The sequence below is a fragment of the Miniopterus schreibersii genome (genome assembly GCF_964146895.1).
Source record: "Miniopterus schreibersii genome assembly, chromosome: 3".
In the NCBI taxonomy this organism is placed as follows: domain Eukaryota; kingdom Metazoa; phylum Chordata; class Mammalia; order Chiroptera; family Miniopteridae; genus Miniopterus; species Miniopterus schreibersii.
The window spans coordinates 41,675,956-41,695,728 of record NC_138103.1 but is presented as its reverse complement, the minus strand read 5'-3'; the positions used below and the strand labels follow the sequence as shown (position 1 = coordinate 41,695,728).

Below are 19,773 nucleotides of genomic sequence, written 5' to 3'. Positions count from 1 at the left end.
ACTCTAGAACCTTATATCTAAATTAATACTGGTAACAATTATTGTATACTTGGAGGTGGTGGTCTATGTGATTTTTCATCTACATTTATGAAAAGCTAATTAATTTTCATGATAACACTTCTTTGAAGTATTTTGATTTGTAAGGATGAATCAAACTTCCTCACTCAATCAGCCTCATAGAGCAACCAGAAGGCAATTGTATAATTTGTGATAAAGAGAAAATAAAGGTGATGAATTTTGTGTTTGAGCTGGGTTTTTGTCTCACACCAGGTGAATAACTTTTAATTTGGAAGTGTTCATTGTAATTCCAAATTACTCATTAGAATTTTTAATAGTCATTCTCACCACACAATTCATGCCATGTCTACTCAGCCACCCCAAAGATTCAATAAGTTTGATCATTTCAAACATGTTTTATTAAACTGCCAAAAAATCCTAGTAGATTATAAAACAATAAAGCGCTGTCTCCAATTTGTAGCCATTCAAATTTTACTCTTGACCAAGACTATTGAGAAATGCAAGTTCTGACGGTAGTCATTATGTCCAGTTGAGGACTAGAACAGAAAGCAACCCTCTCCCTTTTTTCTTCTGGATGCGTTTACTTGCACTTACAAAAAAATTAAAATTGTTTAAGCCATGCCCAAAAGGATATCCTAAAATGAATTATTCGCTTCATGGCCTTGAAAACACATACTTGGAGCTGGTACCTGGTAAGCAACTTTAAGGCAGCTGCCGAGTAGAATATCAGGAAATTGGATCCAGCTGAGAATTCCAGTTACCTAATGAGGGAGATCTTCTTTCTTTTTTCTTGGTGTATCTAATTCATTATCATCTCTATCATAAAAATCGTGCTTTAAAATCACAATTAAAAACGGAAACAAATATTCAAGTGGCCGATTTCTTTCATTTTGTGGGGAGACTGAAATTTCAATTTACAAACAAATACAAACGATTAAGGCTTAAGATGGAGAAGCAACAAAGAATCCTCGAGAGGGTCCGCCGCTGCCTGGCGCTGGTCCATTGTTTAAGGGCAGGGCACAGCTCAGGAAATCTGTGAAGCACAAAATGCATTTCTTTATTGGTTTATTGGGGAGTCGAATTATTATTACACCCGATTAGCACAAATTCAGCGGTGTCCTCGGCAGCTCTATTCGGCCCGAGTTATTGTTAGAAATTTCTCGGCCAGGCTATGCCCACGGGTGCAGCAGCCGGCAGGCCCCGCGCCCGCCGCAGTCGGGGCGCGCAGAGCCGCTCGGTTCGCGCGTCCGCGAGCCGCTTCGCTTTGTGTCTGTGCTGCAGGTGGGGAGGCAGAGGAACCGAGGCGGAGCCGGCGGCGGGCGGCCGCGGAGCGACCCCCAGACCCTCGAGCAAGCCCGAGGAGCCCGCGGCCCTACCCACCGGGGCGGCCAGAGGGCCTGAGCGCCGGAGCCCGAGACCCGGCGGCCGGGGCGCCGGCCCCTCATGTTCCGCAGGAGGCGCAAATGTGAGCAGCCAGCAGCGGGGAAAGCCCTCCGCCCCCGCCAGGGGGACCCGGGAAGCCCGCGCGGGCTCCCCCTGCGGACTGCGGGGATCCCCCTCTCCGGCCCCGCCCCCACCCTCCCCCGGCCCGGCTGGCCCAGGCGGTTAACCCTACCCGCGCCGCAGCGCACTAGGCGGGAGCTCCGCGCAGCCAATCCCGACTCCGCGAGGCTGGAGCGGAGCGGCGGGGAAGATCCCGGCCAAACCTAGGCTCAGGCCCCAGGGTTCACCCCGAGCCCTGTTGCACTCGTGTAGCCAATTGCCAAACTTTTTCTCTCCAAAGCTGCCCCCCCCCCCCGGTTATTTGGCTGGACAGACGGCTGCCCACACTCCGCTGGACGATTAGGGAGAGGTGGGCGTGGGGTGACGGGCGGCTGCTCTGCAGCCCTCAGGCGTGCACGGCGGCGGAGTGGCGGGGTTCCGCACTGTCCCTGCGCCTGGCCCGCTGCTGGGTGACCCAACGCGCTGCAGTAGCCGGCACAGGTGATGCTGACTGCAGGTCCGGCCGGAGTTAGGTGGGGGCGGCTCGGCAGGGAGGAACACCCCTTTCTTTTCTCCTACCCCCGCAGCCTGCTGCGCTGCCCGGGGGCTCCGCATGCTGAGTGGTGCTCACAGGCGCTCCCAATAGGCAGGTGGAACCCTCGCCCTCACCTTGTCCTGCGCACCCTTGGGTTTTCAACCTGCAGGTCCCCGCCCTAGCTTTCCCTCTCTCACACCCTCTCCCCTAAGCCGTGCGCCCCGCAAACTCGGTCTCGGTCCCCGCAGGTGATGTCATGCCCATTGTTTTGGTGCGCCCAACCAATCGGACTCGCCGCCTGGATTCTACCGGAGCCGGCATGGGCCCTTCCTCGCACCAGCAGCAGGAGTCCCCGCTCCCGACCATAACGCATTGCGCAGGGTGCACCACCGCCTGGTCTCCCTGCAGCTTTAACAGCCCCGACATGGAAACCCCATTGCAGTTTCAGCGCGGCTTCTTCTCGGAGCCGCCGCCGCCGCCGCGCTCCTCACACCTGCATTGCCAGCAGCAGAGCCAGGACAAGCCGTGCCCGCCCTTCGCGCCCCTCCCGCACGCACACCACCCCCCGCACCTCGCGCACCAGCAGCCGGGCAGCGGCGGCAGCAGCCCATGCCTCCGGTGCAACAGCTGCGCCTCCTCCGGCGCCCCCGGGGCGGGGGCGGGGGATAACCTGTCCCTGCTGCTCCGCACCTCCTCGCCCGGCGGCGCCTTCCGGACCCGCGCCTCCTCGCCGCTGTCCGGCTCGTCCTGCTGCTGCTGCTGCTGCTCGTCGCGCCGGGGCAGCCAGCTCAATGTGAGCGAGCTGACCCCGTCCAGCCATGCCAGTGCGCTCCGGCAGCAGCCCGCGCAGCAGCCCGCGCCCGCCTCCCAGTACCACCAGTGCCACAGCCTGCAGCCCGCCGCCAGCCCCACGGGCAGCCTCGGCAGCCTGGGCTCGGGGCCCCCGCTCTCGCACCACCACCACCACCACCACCCCCACCCGGCGCACCACCAGCACCACCAGCCCCAGGCGCGCCGCGAGAGCAACCCCTTCACCGAAATAGCCATGAGCAGCTGCAGGTACAACGGGGGCGTCATGCGGCCGCTGAGCAACTTGAGCGCGTCCCGCCGGAACCTGCACGAGATGGACTCAGAGGCACAGCCGCTCCAGCCCGCGGCGCCCGTCGGAGGAGGCGGCGGCGCGTCCTCCCCGTCCGCAGCCGCCGCGGGCGCTTCGCCCTCGGCCCCCGAAATCGTGGTGTCGAAGCCCGAGCACAACAACTCCAACAACCTGGCGCTCTATGGGACCGGCGGCGGCGGCAGCACGGGGGGCGGCGGCAGCGGCAGCGGGCACGGCAGCAGCAGTGGCACCAAGTCCAGCAAAAAGAAGAACCAGAACATCGGCTACAAGCTGGGCCACCGGCGTGCCCTGTTCGAGAAGCGCAAGCGTCTCAGCGACTACGCGCTCATCTTCGGCATGTTCGGCATCGTGGTGATGGTCATCGAGACCGAGCTGTCGTGGGGCGCCTACGACAAGGTAGGCGCTCGAGCCCTGCCCGCCCCTCTGGGGCCGCAGAGCGGGAGGCCAGGTGGTTGGGATTGGCACCGGTGGGAACGCCCTGCCTGACGGTTGCGAGCTTTCCCGGGACACTTGGAGGTGCCCGCTGGGACAGCAAGCGTGTCCCAGAAGCGCACGCATCGTCCGAAAGGCAACTCCGGAGCGGAAGCCTTTCCGTGCGCAAAGTTCTGGAGGCAGTGAGCGCCCAGCGCTTTTGTGTAGATTAAATAAGCGGTTTCGGGAGTGTGTGGGGAAGGCATGCGCTATTCCGTTTCTGGTGCTCGGGATTTAGGAGGCGCCTTTCAACCCGGAGAGCTGAAACTCAGGAATAACTTCATCTCCGGTTTCCAGAGCCGGGAGCTGCGCTTGGGTCTGCGACGGCGAGAACGCGCTGCCTGGCCGCCTGGTCACCCGCCTTCCGGGCTCTCCCCTCCTCTCGCTTCCCCTTGAGGAGAAGCGATATGAAAGATCACCCGGCCAAGACAGCCACCTCCAAACCCCTCTGGGGGTTCAGGCCCACTTGCTGGGGGGCTAACTGACCCTCCCAGCCACCCACCACTCAGAGGCCTAGGTGGTTAAAAGTGCTTCTTTCTTAAAAGTGCTTCTGTCTGACTTTGTTGCAGGCGTCGCTGTATTCCTTAGCTCTGAAATGCCTTATCAGTCTCTCCACGATCATTCTGCTCGGTCTGATCATCGTGTACCACGCCAGGGAAATACAGGTAACTTAGGCTCTGCTGTTTATGAATGACCCAGAGTCATGCCACCAGCCTGGAGAAGCTCAAGGCAGCAGAGCTTTTTTTCAAATCCTCATGTCCTTGCTTGAGGTTACAAAAGACACATGCTGTGTTCTTACATTAGCACCTGAGCTGTTCTTTCAAGAAGTTAAAAACATAACAGCGCAGCATGTAAACATGCAGTCATTTCTGGGATGTATTTATTAAGCCCTTCAGATTTCCCCCTAGCTTCTCTCAGGTGATCCACTTAGGCACTTATTTTCCTTAAGGCCAGTCATGCACTCGCCTTACTCTGTAGGGTAAACGTGTATTCTTGTTGATACCACCTCTTCCTAGTGGGTGCCTCATTATGGAAGATTGTATCCATCTGTATCATCTTCTATAATGTAGCTTAGGGAAGAAAACAGGCTGGTGATATTCCTAGCTAATGCATATAAATAAGACATGAGAAATCTCTAACCCTTTCTCTATCCCCCCATCATTAAAAAAATAATTGTTGTAAGTTTTGAATATAAGTTTTGTATATATTGTATTTGGTAGATTCTTAGCTACAATCATTACATCATTTTTAAAAAATGTCAGTCAAGAGCAAAGGCTACTGCCCTTGTGAGAGGTCTTGTTAGGAAAATGTTTTAAATGCAGCCAGGAGCTCTATTGTTAGATTTGGCTGTTACTGACAATTTCAGAATCCTCTGTACAAAATTCATGGGTCGTATTTTGAGTTGTTTACTTTGCTGTAGCCTCAGTCAAAGGTATATTAAGATTTGTGAATTAAAATTGCTAGAGTTTTCAAAAATTAAGAGTGATTGGAATTTTCCAGTGTAGAATTTACACTAATAGGTTTTTTCTGATATTTTTGGAGCAGTTGTGAGACATTTGGTGGAACTATTAAACTCAAATTTAACCTACTTTCCTTCAGGGGTGGCCTTTGGATTTAAGGAACTTTGCATTAATTAGAAATTAAATTAGTTTTAAGTTAGTAATTAGCAAATACATACTAAATATGGAAGAAACCAATTCTAACTATTGCCCAAACAAAATAAAAATGCACATGACCCCACATGAGGGAGGGAGAAATTACTTCATCTTGCTTTCAAATTTGCAAAAACTTTGGAAAGTGTGATTTTGAAGGAATGAGATTGGAGAATGAGAATTAGAAAGAGAGGGAATATTTCGAGGTAAGTAATAAAACTGCACTGGCCAAACCAGACAAGCATACATTTGAACCCTTTAAAATTTAATAATTTATATAAGTCTGTCTTTAATTAGGTACTAATGATCATGCGCTTTTGAGATTCAAACATTTTAAAGTGATACTAAAATGTAACTTAAACATTATAAGTGTATCTTTTCATTTTGACTTGAAGAGTAGGCAGAGCTGGAAGGAACAAAGTAGGCCTAAGGATTCTTTGGCTCAATTTGCAGATGAGGAACCTAAAGTCAGAAGAGGTGAGTAGCTTGTATCATGTAGCTAGACAGCCTTTGTATTATTGCCTGTTCCTTCTGAAAAGCACACAGCTACACAAACATTCATGAGGGAGGACATTTGATGGTATTAATATAAAAAACAAAGTGTCTCCCTAAAAATACTGACTTTTTAAGAATTATTGAGATATTTTTAAAATAACTTATAGAAGTCTGAGAGGAGCTGCCAAATGTTAATTACGTGTTGTAAACAATATTTGATACCACGTTAGAACTCTTCAAACTTACAGAAACTAATAAAATATAGAAAATCATATTTTTATAGATTGTCAGACTTGAAAGAATTTCATTCATTGGCTAATTTTGAGGACAATTTCTGTTACAAAAATGCATAGATATATTGGTTATGTGTAACATGGGTGAGAAAAATGAAGATATGGATTGCCTCTCTAAGGCCAAGAAGCACAGTGAACTTCTCTGCTGTTGGGGTAATATAAGTGTTACAAAATGTTAGATTTTAAAAATTGGGTTTATTTTATATGATACATGGTTTCGGTTCAACTAATCACACTTAATATAATTTTGGAATACGTGCTTGGGTAATATCATTTAGTTGTTTTGGCTGTAGATTTTACACTTAGTATTTTATCTAAAGCAGCAATTTTCAACATTTTTCACCTCATGGCACACATAAGCTAATTACTAAAAGTCTGTGGCACACGAAATATATATTTTTGCCAATCTGACAAAAAATAGGTATAAGTTTGATTAATTCACACCAGATGGCTGCAGTTGTGTTGGCTGTTCTTATTTTTTAATTTGGCAATCTAAGGGAAAAGAGACCAGTGCCCCTGACTAAACAGTTAGGTATTGCAATTTCAAAAATTCTTGCAGCACATGGGTTGAATATCTCTGATCTAGAGGGATTTCTTCCTCAAGCTGAAGCTCTAAATTCTTACCTGAAATGCTTTTTAAAGAAATATAAAATGGGAAAAGGCCAAATGAGTGTGGAGACTGTGAGCTAGAAGTCAAGAACCAGAAAAAGATAGGAATGTTCTAATTGATCCAGAGAATAGTCAGTGGTATTGCCGAAATACTTCACTCTGAAGCTCAATGAGAAACGAAGTGCACAGACTTTTTTACTTATGGATGTCACTGCTATAACTTTTATAAGTCTTAAGCAAATAGGCAATCTCAGTTTACTAGTAAGAATTCCAAATATATTATCTTTTAATTAAGGAACTAACTGCAGGGGTTATGTTGCCATTCAGAGCATGTCCTTGGAGGTAGCATGTAGTTTAAAATGACACTTTTTTCTTTTTAGCATATCAGTATGATGATTGTTAGTGAGAGCTAGCTAGTGTAGGTTTCTGGTGCATGGTATCATTTCCTACTGCACTCAGGAAAAGTAAGTGTTCTAGCCAACATTCTGGCTCTGTATACCAGAATTGATTAAGCATGGGGAGACCCTGACATTTTCAAGGAGAACCTTGGAAAGCAAGTCACTGTGACCTTTTGTAAAATGTTTATACACACACTGGCAAAATAAGATGGTTCAGGTGAGTCACGGACGGAAGTGCATGAATTAATATACTGTAATGAAGAACGGAGCTCAGTACACTTCAGTTTGGTGTCATTTTTCAGTACCACAGACAGCTCAGTGAACCAGGCTGTAGCTTGTTCATTTAACTCACTAGTTAGTTGTATGCCCTTCCAATAAAAAATGAAATCACTATTTTTATTTTTTTTGGTCAGAATGCTTATATAAAATCAGATTTAGTGGGCAAAGTTTTTCAGCTAAGAAGATATCAGACTTTTCCAAATAGACATTTGGCCTTACTTTGTATATTCACCAGTAAAGCAAAACAAACAAACAAAAAGATGTATAAATAAAACAATCTAGGTAAATGCCTGTGTATCACAACCTTCCGACAAAGAGAAAGTACTATAAAAGGGATTTCTTTTATACAGTTTGGAAAATTAGTTACTATCACTTGACACTAACTAATTAATCCCCCTTAAGTCTTGGGTCAAATAATAGGGGAAAAAAACACAAAAGACCAGAGGCATGATTTCCCATGACTTTTCTTTTTGTTTCCTGCCCCCCTCCCTTTCTGTGGGGTTGGACGTGTTTCTTTGGTGGAATAAGTATAAAAGAAAGTTCACATAGCCTTTAAGATTTTCAACGTGAAGAAATTTGTAGATTTCACTTCATCTTTTCCACTTTAACATGCCCTAATTTAGGGAAAGCAGTTTTAGTTGAAAGAGTTGTTTAGTATGCTGAGCGAGGCAAACATAAGATTCTAGATTGGGAAAGAAATCCCCTTGGAGCCTGATCTTTCTTGTTCTCATGGGATTTGGGGAAACGGAGGGCACTACACTTTAAAGTTGGAAACATTTTTGTTTGATTTTGGTTTTGTAATAATGCAATTACATAATAGCATTAGAGGAAACACCGATTTTTCTTTGGTATCTTTTGCAGTGGAATAACTCTATTTATTCTCTTTTCAGAGATGGACAATATAGGTCTTAAACTGGAAGATCAGAAATTCGTATTTCTCTTTGCTCATGCATCTAGGCCACACAAAGCGGGAGAGAGTGAGTGAGAGCATGGGCCTTAGCAGCCTCTGAAGGTGCTGGCCTGGCTCCGGAAGCTTGGCCAAGCACCCACTTAATAGGTACCGTGGCTTGCCTTGTGGGGGCTGGCAAAGGATGCTTTCTTTCCCAGCCCTACAGAGAGCAAGTAGATGCTTCCAGGCAACGCAGAGTATACTGTATATAATCATTATCCTTATTAGTGAAATAATAATAAATACACATGGCAAAAATAACTTAAACAGTACAGAAGAGTTTAAAGTAAATGTGGTAGTTACATTCTCTATATTCTCAGTCCTGTTTCTCAGAGACAACCCCTTTACATTTTTCATATATGCTTCCAGAATTCTCAAGAATGAACACTTAGGTGTCTTGAGATAGGCACATGCTTTTATTTTCGTAGTATATCTTGGAGGTTTTCCTCGTCAGTACGTAGAAATCTGCCTAACTCTTTTTGTAGCAGCATCATATTATCCTATTATGGATGTACTGTGGTTTACTGATGGGCGCTTTGAGTTTTCTAGGTGTTTGCTATTATAAGCAATGCTAAAAATGAACACTGTGGTATCCTTATTTTACTCTACTGATTAGAGTCTATACATATGGTAAGTATCCAGTAGTCAGGTTGCAGAATCAAAGGGAGTTGCATTTTAAATGGAAAGGTGTTGCCCACCAGCCCTTTAGAAAAGGTTCTCAGGGTTGATATTCCCTGCTTCTTACACATATTCCTCCATAGCATGGTTAACCCTGGATATTATAAAACAGAATTTTAAGTGTCTTTGGCTTTTAAAGTATAAAATGTTTACTACCTTCCTGAAAAAATTTTTGGAGAAAAATTATTTAGGGACCAAGTTCCTAGCCTCTTAGGCTTATTTGCAACGTTTTGTAATATCTAGTGGTGCATTGCCTAATCTGATTAACTGGATAATCCTTGTAAAGCTGCCATCAGAATAAAATATTTGCCAAATTTTACTTTATCTTTTACTTAAAACAATTTGGAGGAGGTTAGTGAAGATGAAGGAAGCTAAAAAAGTAGAAGGAATGATCTTAGATTGGTCCTTAGGTCTCTGCTATGTCTGTGAGGTAGAGGAGAATTACTGGGGGACTGTTAGATTCCAGCAGATAGAGAGGTGGAAAACTTGCCTGCATTGCTTTTTGTGTGGTGGTCAGCTCCACCACTGATGTCTGCATCGCCAGCGGCTTCTACATCAGTTGTAATGAGACTCAGTCCCTTTGACTTCGTGTAGACACTGTCGTAACGAAATCACTCAGGACTAATTTTCTCCGCCTGCCTGTGTAAAGATCTCTGCATTATTAATGGGTGTGCCGCTAAATAAAACGATCCTGGTGTGTTTACAGAGCAGCATCACAAATGAATGAAGAGTGGAACGTTAGGTTTACCGCAAGTGGGTTTGCTTGATCTGCCAGCTTGTTTTTGGGCCACACTTCGTGCAGCTTGGAAAGAAGGGCACCGTGGGCTGTGGTATTCCCAAACCACATCCGGCAGGGCTCGCAGAGGGAGCCTGCACTGGTTCGACTGCGGGCGAGTTGCGTTTCATCAGGGTAGAAGGTTGTTTAATGGGGCCATTTTAGAGAGAATTTTTGCTCATGAGGAAATAATATGATGTTTGCTACTTTAAAAGTATATTCTTAATCTGAAATTCCCTAAGCATTCTATTTATAACACTGGAAACTGCGTGGAGGGGCCCTGAATTGTTATCTGGCCCACTCTGCCACCCAGCACGGGGGCTCCCTTTATATCAACTTTGGTAAAAGCGGTCGCCCACTTTCTGCTTGAGCTCTCTTCCCATGATTGCCCATTCACATGTACAGGGCTGTCCCATTGCCAGACAGCTCTTATTTTTAGGAAGATTTGTCTTATGTTGGGGCAGAGTCTTAAAAGTTGTTGATCCTCAAGTACAATGGGGTTAAGGTAGTGAAATCCTTTCCCTCTTGCAACAGACATTCCAAGCAGGTGGAGTTAAGGAGAGAGACAAAAATTAAGTAAGGAAACAAACTCCCTGGAAGTTGTGATGGGTGCCATGAAGGAGGTATAAGGGCTGAGACAGAAAATAATGGGGGCGCAAGGCTGAGGATCAGAGGCGCACTCTTAAGGAAGTGACTTTTAAACTGGGACATAAAGGAAAAGAAGTAGCCCATTTGGGAGAATCTGTGGGAACGACCTGTGCAAAGGCCTGGTGTCTGAAATTACTGCACCCAAGCACAAGAGAGCAAGCCAGGGGGGTCCACACTGGGAGAATGGTACTGGATGGGGTGGGGGGGTCCAGGCTTCTGATAGTGAAGGGTCTTAGGGCACGGTAAGGATTTTTGGATTTGTTTTCAACATGCAGTCGGGAAGTCGTCCAAACATGGGAAGCGTGGGAGAGTCATGATCCAACATGTTTAAGCAGACTTTTTGTTGGTGTTCTGAGGAGGCTGGTCTGGAGACCATTAGGAGGCCTTGGCAAGTCATGTCATCGTGAAAGATGATGATCCCCTGGCTCAGGTAGCAGCAGTGGAGGTGAGGAGAAGTGGTCTGATTTGAGATCTATATTGGAGTTAGAATGAAGTCCCTAGTGGATTGGATGTGACAGGCGAGGGCAAGGGGCTATGTAAAGATGATTCCCAGGGTTCTGGCTGGAGCAACCTAGTGCATAGTGCTGGGAGGGGAAGACTTGAATTGAAGGGTAGGATGTAGAATCAGAAATATATTTTGGCATAGTACATTTGAAATGCTTCTAACTATACAAGAGAATCTAGAGTTCAGAGGAAAGCCCATAGTGGAAATTTAAATTTGGGAGTAATCAGCACAGAGACTGTTTAAACCCACAGGACTGAATAGAATCCTTGAGAGAGAATAGAAAGATGAGAAGGTTGACAGTCAATCAGCCTCTGACATCTAGCGGGTGAGTAAAGGAAGAACTAGGAAAGAGAGATAAGAGCGAGTTGTCCCCGAGGTGGAGGCGGGAGTGCTGTGGGGAGGCCCGGGGCTGTGTATAGAATGCAGTGGCATCTGTTCTATGGGGCAGAGAAGTGCTTTTTGAAGTTGGCAAGTTGAAGGTCATTGCTGACCTTGATGAGATGTTTCAGCTGAGCGGTAGAGACAGAAGACAGACTGTAATTTCCAGTATAAAAGAAAAAATTGGTTTCCCTTTCACAGAATCACAGAGCAAACATTTACACATTGGGTAAGTCCTTTTAAATGTCCTCCTAATGAAATAGTCCCAGTTCCTTTGAATATTCCTGATCAGACTTAGAATGCCCCTGATCACATTTTTCTGGGCTTACTCTGTTTTGTTGAATTCCCTCTTTAAAGAAGGTCAGAAATGTACCCAGTACTTTCAGATGCCAGTGGGGTTCTTACCTCCTTTCGTCAGAAATGCTACCTGATATTGACTGTTATTAGTCTAGAGTGGTCATTGCTTCCCAGGAACTGTTGCCAAGTAACGCTTGTAAAATTATAATTGAACTGAATGTTTGTTTTACAATTATTAACCTTGTTAAATAGCATCCTGGTTTCAGACCGGCGTTTCATCCTGTCAGAATTATTCAAATCCTAATTTTGATGTTTATCGGACAAACACTTTTTGGTTTTGGAAAGTGCTATGTATGGACTGGCTAGGGAATTGGCAAGACCCAAGGTTTCAAATTAGTGTTAAAGTCTGTTCCAGAAATATAGGCAACATTAGTGTCTGTTACCTGCTTTGCACACCTGCCATCGACACCTTTAACTCTTCTTCCTAGCTTTACATTAGCTATGAGGTTGGAAAGTGCACCTTGGGGCCCATGCTGATGGGGTGCGTGAGCCACGTGCAGAACTCAGAAGCAGGGCTTCGTCGTTGCCGTCTGCTCATCCATGATACTTGGTGCAGCCTTTTCAGTAACAACAACTCGGTGAGCCCTGACTATCAGCCAGCCCACATTTCTCAGGAGAGCTTCGTGAGGACTGTCAGATCCTTTGCTGAAATCCACATATTCTCCGGGAAAGGCAATCTCATGATCTATTAATGCTATCCAAGAAGGAAACGAGACGGATACAATGTAGGCTTCATGACCAAATGCCTTTCCTCTTAAAAATTTTGTCTTTCTCTCCAGATTATCAATTTCATAACTATTGAAGTTAGAAAATTTATAAAACATGAAAAAGAATGTTAATCTCACCACCTAGAGATAATGATTATTTATGTTATAATGTTTTATATAAAGTAGATGGTCATAGTATTTGCTGTATATCTGTATAAGAAATTTGGTATTCTTTTCACAATACTTTCTATTAATTTCCCCATGGCATTAAAAATTCTCAGTAGCCCCCATATTTCCCCATCATTTAGATGTAATCAGATTAATCCTTTCTCTTATTTTTGGACCCTTAACAAAAATTAGAATCTATTTAAAATTACTTTTATAATGAATACTATTCCAGATGAACTTTTGTGAGCATTTCTGATAATCCTAAGGATAAGTTGCCAAGCAAGAATTTACTGAGTTAAAGAGTATTACTTAAGACAAATTGATAGTTTATCAAATCGTCCTCCCAAAAGTTTATGTTACTCCTTTCATTTTTAAAGTACTTACAGACTAGTTTGTTAAATAACTGATGTGGTCATTTTCTGGAGTGTCTAGGTCCAATTTACCAGTTAGTATTTTGAGTACTTTGTAAATCTGAGGATTTGCTGCTCCATAGTCTTCCCTGCCTTTCTGTTTCTATATGATCCTGGTTTCTCAGTATTGGCTGACTGGGATGGTAAAAGAATATCTATTCCTTTTTAATAGTTACAGTTTATGTAGAAACAGTGCAAAAGCAGTTTTGGAAGATAACTTTGTCCCCAAATGTTCCCAATCCTTTTTATTATGGAGACTGTAAAAACTATAATTTCTGACATGTTTCTCTGAAACTTTCCTGCTGAGCAGAGCAATCAGACTCTCCTTTGAGTTGTTTAAGGGTTTTTTGCAGCATAGCCTCATGGCTTTGTGCATTGCCTCTGGAGCCAGTCTGGGCACATTCCCAGTTCTGCCATTAATTAGCTGTGTGACCTTGGGCAAGTTACTTAATCTCTCTGTACTTCAGTTTCCTTGCCTATAAAATGGGGAATATAGAAAACCTCTCTTGTTGGGTTGCTATGAGGAATGTGTGTGTGTGTGTATACACATATATATACATATATACACTCTCAATACATGTATGTACATATATAGATGAAAGTGTATATATACACTAATATATGTATACACATTATACACACACATACATATGTGTGTGTGTGTGTGTGTGTGTGTGTAATGTACCTAGAATGGCCCCTGGCCTGTGGTGTGTTTTAGCTATTTTGGGGTTTGTTGGGGTGGAAGGGGAGGAATTGGAGTCCATCCTCTCTGGGCTTTGGGAAACAGCGATGATTTTTTCTTTTTACAAGCCTTATGAGAGGGGATAGGAAAAAAAGGTGGGCATTTGAACAATGTTCATTAGTTTATTAACACTTAATCTAGACTGTGTTTGTGTGTGTGTGTTCACAAAAATAAACGCTTTGGTCTTTATTAAGGGCAGCCCAGTTTTTTAAGTGGGTTCAGATTCCCCCTTAGGCACGTTGGCTATCTGAGGACGTAGATGTTCACTCTGGGTGTTCGAGGTCTGTAAATGAGTGTTAAAGCACTCGAATGTTACGGCTAACAGTTATTACCGAAATAGCCATTTCCCCTGTAAACCTGCCCTGGGTGCGGCTTCCCGCTGGCAGTGAGGCTTCTGGCGTCCAGGGCACAGCTGACAGCATCTCCTCGTCACTAATGAGGACCCTGGTGACTTACAGGAGCTGCGTGAGGCACTCTGAGATGTAAGCAGCGGGGACGCTATGGATCATTTATGGAAACTTCTGGTATTCAACCTCCGCTGAAAGGCTAAGCGGTAGTAAACAGCCAAAGACATATATGGAAAGGCGTTACTGACAGTATTTCTGTTGGTCTTCATTATAGGTCTGTAGGATAGTTAAATACAAATCGTTATTTTTTTTTTCTTTTTCTGACTGGGTTTATGTCTGGTGGGAGTTTTGTTTCATGTGCCACCCCACCCTCACCCCCAACCACAGTGCTTGAAGTACAAGGAAGGTCTGAAAGAATTGAGAAGAATTTTTTGTGTAAACATGACAAGTAGCATCTCAAAGTATTCTTGGATGAGTGGATATTTTATAGAGAGCTTGCATCTTCTCTTTTGTTTCATTTCAAATGATCACTAGTTGAGTCTGCATTATGCCAGTCTCTCTTTTTGAACAATGTGTTACTGCTGTGTGAGGTTTGGACTTGGCTTTTTGAATTTATAAAATGCATTGGGATTCGGACATTACTAACTTTGAGCTGAACCATGGAGACCAGTTTTAATAGCCAGTAGCCTACATCAATACTTTGTCCTTTGCACTCTTGAATATTCTGAGCGTTTTTACCCAATTATGTACTTATCTATAATGGTTATCCAACAGGTGTTATGATGGGGTTGTTTCCAAGTAATCCGACTTTTGAAATTTGGATATATAACCGTTATTGTTTGGTCACTGAGGTGGTCTTCTTTCTACCAAGAAGTTTTGGTCTTCCAAGGAAATTCTGTGCAGTATTTAGAGATTAGTTTTGACAGAAACATGCTGAATTTGGGGGAGCAAGCGTTAAGCACTCTTATGCTTACCTTCACTGTGACCTTGGATAGTGCTTTTCTGAGAATAGTGTCTACTCTCATGAGGGTTAAAAAAATATGGTACTAACTTTTAAACTGCTTAATTTTCTGCTGAGTTGCTAAAGGAAATGATCTCTTAGTATTAGATTTAATTTTAAGGTCATGGATTATTTAAAATGTTAAAAATAAGAATTAGGTTGAATATTTATTGAAGTTGCATGCATATAATGTGATATAAAAGTGATGGCTGTGCAATTTATAATAGTCATGTCATGCTTTTTCAAAGGTATATCTAGTATTTCTAGACATATATGCAGTCAAAGCTATTGACAATAGCAATTCAATATATGTGAGTTTATTTTACACTGAGTCTTGACTTTAGAAACTTGCCATAGGTCAATATTCATATTGGTGAGTCCTTCCGTATGTGGAAAATGTTCTTATATCTGTCCTTGGGAGTGAGAATAGCTTAAGATATATTTATTTAGTTAAATATGCTATTAGTTTACTTTGGTTTGCTGCCTAAACCTGTGGGTAATATTGCAAATTTTAATGCTGTTTTTGAAAAAAATTATTTTGAATAGGATTGTACTTTTTCCATTAGTATTTTAGTCAAGAACCTCACTATTTGTTCCTATTTGTCAATGTCAGAGGGGAAACTTAATGAAAATGCATTGGTCAGATTTTCAAAAATTAAGCAGTAGTGATATAAAAAGAAATATCCAATATGCTTGTTTGGAGGGGAAAAAGCAGCAGCACTGTATTTAGGGATGAAAACTATTTTTTAAATTTCCTTGATTTGGAATTCATTGGCTCGTATAGATTTTTTTATATCATTTAAAAAAAAATCACCCCTCAATCTGTGTTCTTTTCTTCCTTCAGTATATTTATCTTACTGAATTTTTTATCCTTTTGGACAACTATTCCTAATTTTTAGTTTGCGTTTTGGCCGTGTTGTGTTCACACCTTGGAACATGTCCCTGGGGTGTTCCACCCATTGAGGGATGGAGATCCAGCCCACGCATTGTCATGTTCGCTTTCTCGCTTACCCTGATACTGTGTACATAGATTGCTTCAGTGGCAGCTATTTTGAAATAAGTTATCCATGAAGTGCATCTCATTGCATTTCTATACAACTGGCCACAGAAGGAAGGCAGACTTGTTAAGGACTTAGTTCTACAAGCCCCTGTCAGAACTAAGGGGCCCTCGTGGAGCCCACACAGCAAAATCAGTGTGTGAGCATTTGCTCTGACCATTTGCCCGGCGACAAGAGGTCTTCCCTGCACCATTGCGCAGGAACGCACGTGGCAAGGTGATCTGTGGGATGGCGGGTGGGATGAAGGCTCATCTTCAAGCCCTGAATCATGACACGCTGCCACATGGGAACCTATTCAGCAAATGCAAGTGAATAGGATGGGAGGCTGGAGGGTTAAGGTGATGAGCTCAGATGCCAAGGTGATATGTGTTCTAGCTGCATTCCCAGGCCCAATACGAATTTTCATTAATTTGCTCTCGTTTCTCCTCTATTGGTATAAAGATAACCTGTACCTTTACAGTGGGATCAAAACAGTTAATTTTTACCATTTTTCATTAAACACATGGGGGAGATTACAATGAAGTGCTACAAATCTGGTCCTCTTTACCAGGAAGATAAGAGCAGGATTTCAAAATCATCTCATTGACTTTGTTTTAAAATTTCCTATTGGATCCTTTCTTCTAAGGAGGCCCCTCTCTACCTAGCAATCTCTGAGGCTGCCCCTCCTGGGTGTATTTACACAGCCCATCGCTCTCAGTGCCCTCAGCCTTGTTTTCATTTGGGAATATCCTGGGGAAGCACATGCTGTGTTCTGAGGATTTCCAGCCATGTCAGGATTCCCTAGCTGACTCTGATCCTAAGGGACAAGCTGACGGTACATGCAGCTCTCTAATACCCTCGGGTGCTTCACCGTTGGAGGGAAGACAAAGGCATAAACATAACATTTTCTGGTCGTGGTGGCTGGTATTTGGCACTTGTATTTGTGTTGAATGTTAAAACTTTGTGAAAAGTGGAAGAGCCACAGCCAGGAGGCAGTGGATGCCATCTGGAGGGGCCTGTCACCATCCAGCAGGGTAGGACGAGTGGTTGGACAGACACACCTTCTATCTGGACAGCCACATGTGCTTCTGGGAAGCAGCCAGGGGACAGTTAAGAACTCTCGCTCTGGATCCAGACCGATTGGGGTTAGAACCGAGCTTCACCCAGGGGACTCTAAGAAGAAAATTGTATCCCTCTCAGCCTCATTTTCTTTATCAGTACAATAGAGATGAAAATTATACCTATCTCATTAGATTGTTTTGAGGATTCTGTGCGACAATATTTATGAAGATTTTAGCATGAACCCTGGCACATTAGAAAAGGCGTATCCAGTAAATGTTAACTCCTATTATTATTCTTTCATCACCATTATTAATAAGTAAATACTGTAGCCCTAGCAGGGAAGCAGAACCTAGAGTCTAGGAGGATCTCATGGTAGGGAGGTAAAGGGTAGCAAAGCACTGTATTTCAAGGTAGCTGAGCCAAATTCTGGAGAGAGGGAAATTGGCCAGAAAAGGCTAATACTTGATTTATTAGAGCAAAGGGGTGGCACACTGGTGCCCATGGGCTATATTTGGTGTCCTGGGCAAATCTAACCTGCCTGTTTGATACAAATAAAGTTTTACTGGAACCCTGCCATGCTGTTTGTTTATATATTGTCTATTACTGCTTTTCGCATTACTATAGCAGAGCTGAGTAGTTGCATCAGAGACCATGTGGCCTGCAGTCTAAAGTGTCTACTCTGTTCCTTTACCAAAAAGTTTGCTGACCCTTGAGTTAGGGATGTGGATCGCCCAGAAATGCAGGGAAAAACATGCACAAAAGTGTTTCTTCTGCCCTTGCCTGAAGAGTTATTTCATTCTGTGCTCCGATTTTAATCTTATTAAGGTATGTGGTGTGTGGAGGGTCAGGCAGACGTGCTCGCCACCTGGGAAATGCAGATTTCTGTAGGTGCAAGGTCTCTGCTGTCTGGGAGGCTGACCCAGATCCTCAGTCTCCCTATAGGAGCTTGCACTTCTGGGTCTGAGGTGAAATGGCCTATTGGAATTAGATTTACATCATCACAAGGGAGTAGAATGGCTGTAGTAGGAACTACTTTCATTGGGAGTCTAAGCAGGAACCTCGGGACTCAGAGTCTTGTCTGGTAAAGGCCAGTGATGAGAGCCCGATCCCGTCTGACCCTCGGTGTTCTGTAACAGTCTCGGGAAGATTAATCTGGGGGTGGCTTACAGTCTCACGACACTGTTGATGTGGCTGCCCTCAGTCAGGAAAGGAGGCTCACTTGTTTCATATTTTGAAGAAAATGTTTTATCGCTGACTGTTCTCTAATTCTATAACTTATCATAAAAAATCACAAATTAAGTTGGGAAGTAGTAAAGAGTGCTGGTTTTATTCTTTAGGTCTGGAATTCTGGCTGCATATATAATTTATTAATTTGCTTATTTCTGTTCCCTAGTGGTTAAAGTTACATCTTCTCCACTCACTCTCAGCTGCCTCCTGGTCAGCTCCCCCTGGAAGTCCCCCAGGCCCTCACCTACCCCAGGCCTCCTCCTCGCCCTCTGTCATGTGCTCTCTTAGCCCAGGGCTCCTGCTCCACTCCACCCAGGGCCCCACTGAGGAAGCTCGTTCCTTTCTCCTCTCCTTCTCCTCTCCCCTCCTCACCTCTCACCCCTCACCTGCAGCAGAGTCACCGGGTCCACAGGTGATCCCTGTCTTATGCATTGCTTCTGCTTCCTGGTCACGTTCTCAAATGCCTTAGTTCTGTGTTTCTGAACTTTGACATTTCCCAGGTCCTCCTACAATCTATACTATTTTTACATTTAATTAATATTTTATATTTATAATATATCATATGATATACTATATTGTATATTGTGATAATATAATATGTAATTTATAATGTCATTACATATACATATGTTGTATATTTTATATATTGATACTTGTATAATATATACTTATGTATTATATTGTAGCAATATATTGCATATACACTATTATAGTACATTATAATATATATTATGTAATATAACTATATATTATATTATACAATATATTTGATATATTATATAAAATATATATTTATATATAATTTATTTTAAATATGTTAAAATGTTAGTATCATATGTTATAACATGTTACATTTTATTTATAGTTTAATATTTATATTATTTTATTTTTATACTATATTTAGTATTTTTTCTTTAAATCAACTCTCTTTTTTAACCTCATTTTAAATAATAATACCTATGATATATTATGGATTTTAGTATAATTGCTTATCTTTTCTAATACACAATAAATTTAAACCTTAAGTGATCAGCATTCCTTCTAGAATGACCTGAGGAACAGGCAAAGCCCCCTTTGGGAATTTCTGCCTTGGTTTTTACCCTGGTCATTTTTAATGTGTATGAATGTGTTCTCCCTGCTTCCAGTTTGACAACTCGCCTTTGCCCCTACTTCTCTCTGGTGATCCAGCCTCCCACTCTGCAAGAATGTCTGCCCCAAACATAAATCTGACCCTGTGACATCATGTCTGAAGTGACCCCATGGCCCTCTGTTGTTGTCAGCGTGCCCTTCTTTAATGTAGGTGCTTCCCAACACACCTCTCATGATCTGGCCCCTGTCTACCTGTGTGCCCCTCTCAGACCTGTTCTTATCCCCCCAATATGCCACTTCTACTCCAGCAATACTGAAATACTTGCAGTTCCCCAAGGATAT

At 43.6% G+C, this 19,773-nt stretch overlaps 1 protein-coding gene across 1 annotated transcript in view; it reads left to right on the top strand.

The window, feature by feature from the left end:
- Window positions 1–19,773, top strand: part of KCNN2 (potassium calcium-activated channel subfamily N member 2) — a 316,290-nt gene that overhangs the window by 179,474 nt on the left and 117,043 nt on the right. The window contains exons 4-6 of the mRNA XM_081133858.1: window positions 1,300–1,483; window positions 2,284–3,551; window positions 4,196–4,291. Coding sequence (XP_080989984.1) covers window positions 1,462–1,483; window positions 2,284–3,551; window positions 4,196–4,291 — 1,386 coding nt within the window. The 5' untranslated portion in view covers window positions 1,300–1,461. The remainder of the gene's footprint in view (window positions 1–1,299; window positions 1,484–2,283; window positions 3,552–4,195; window positions 4,292–19,773) is intronic.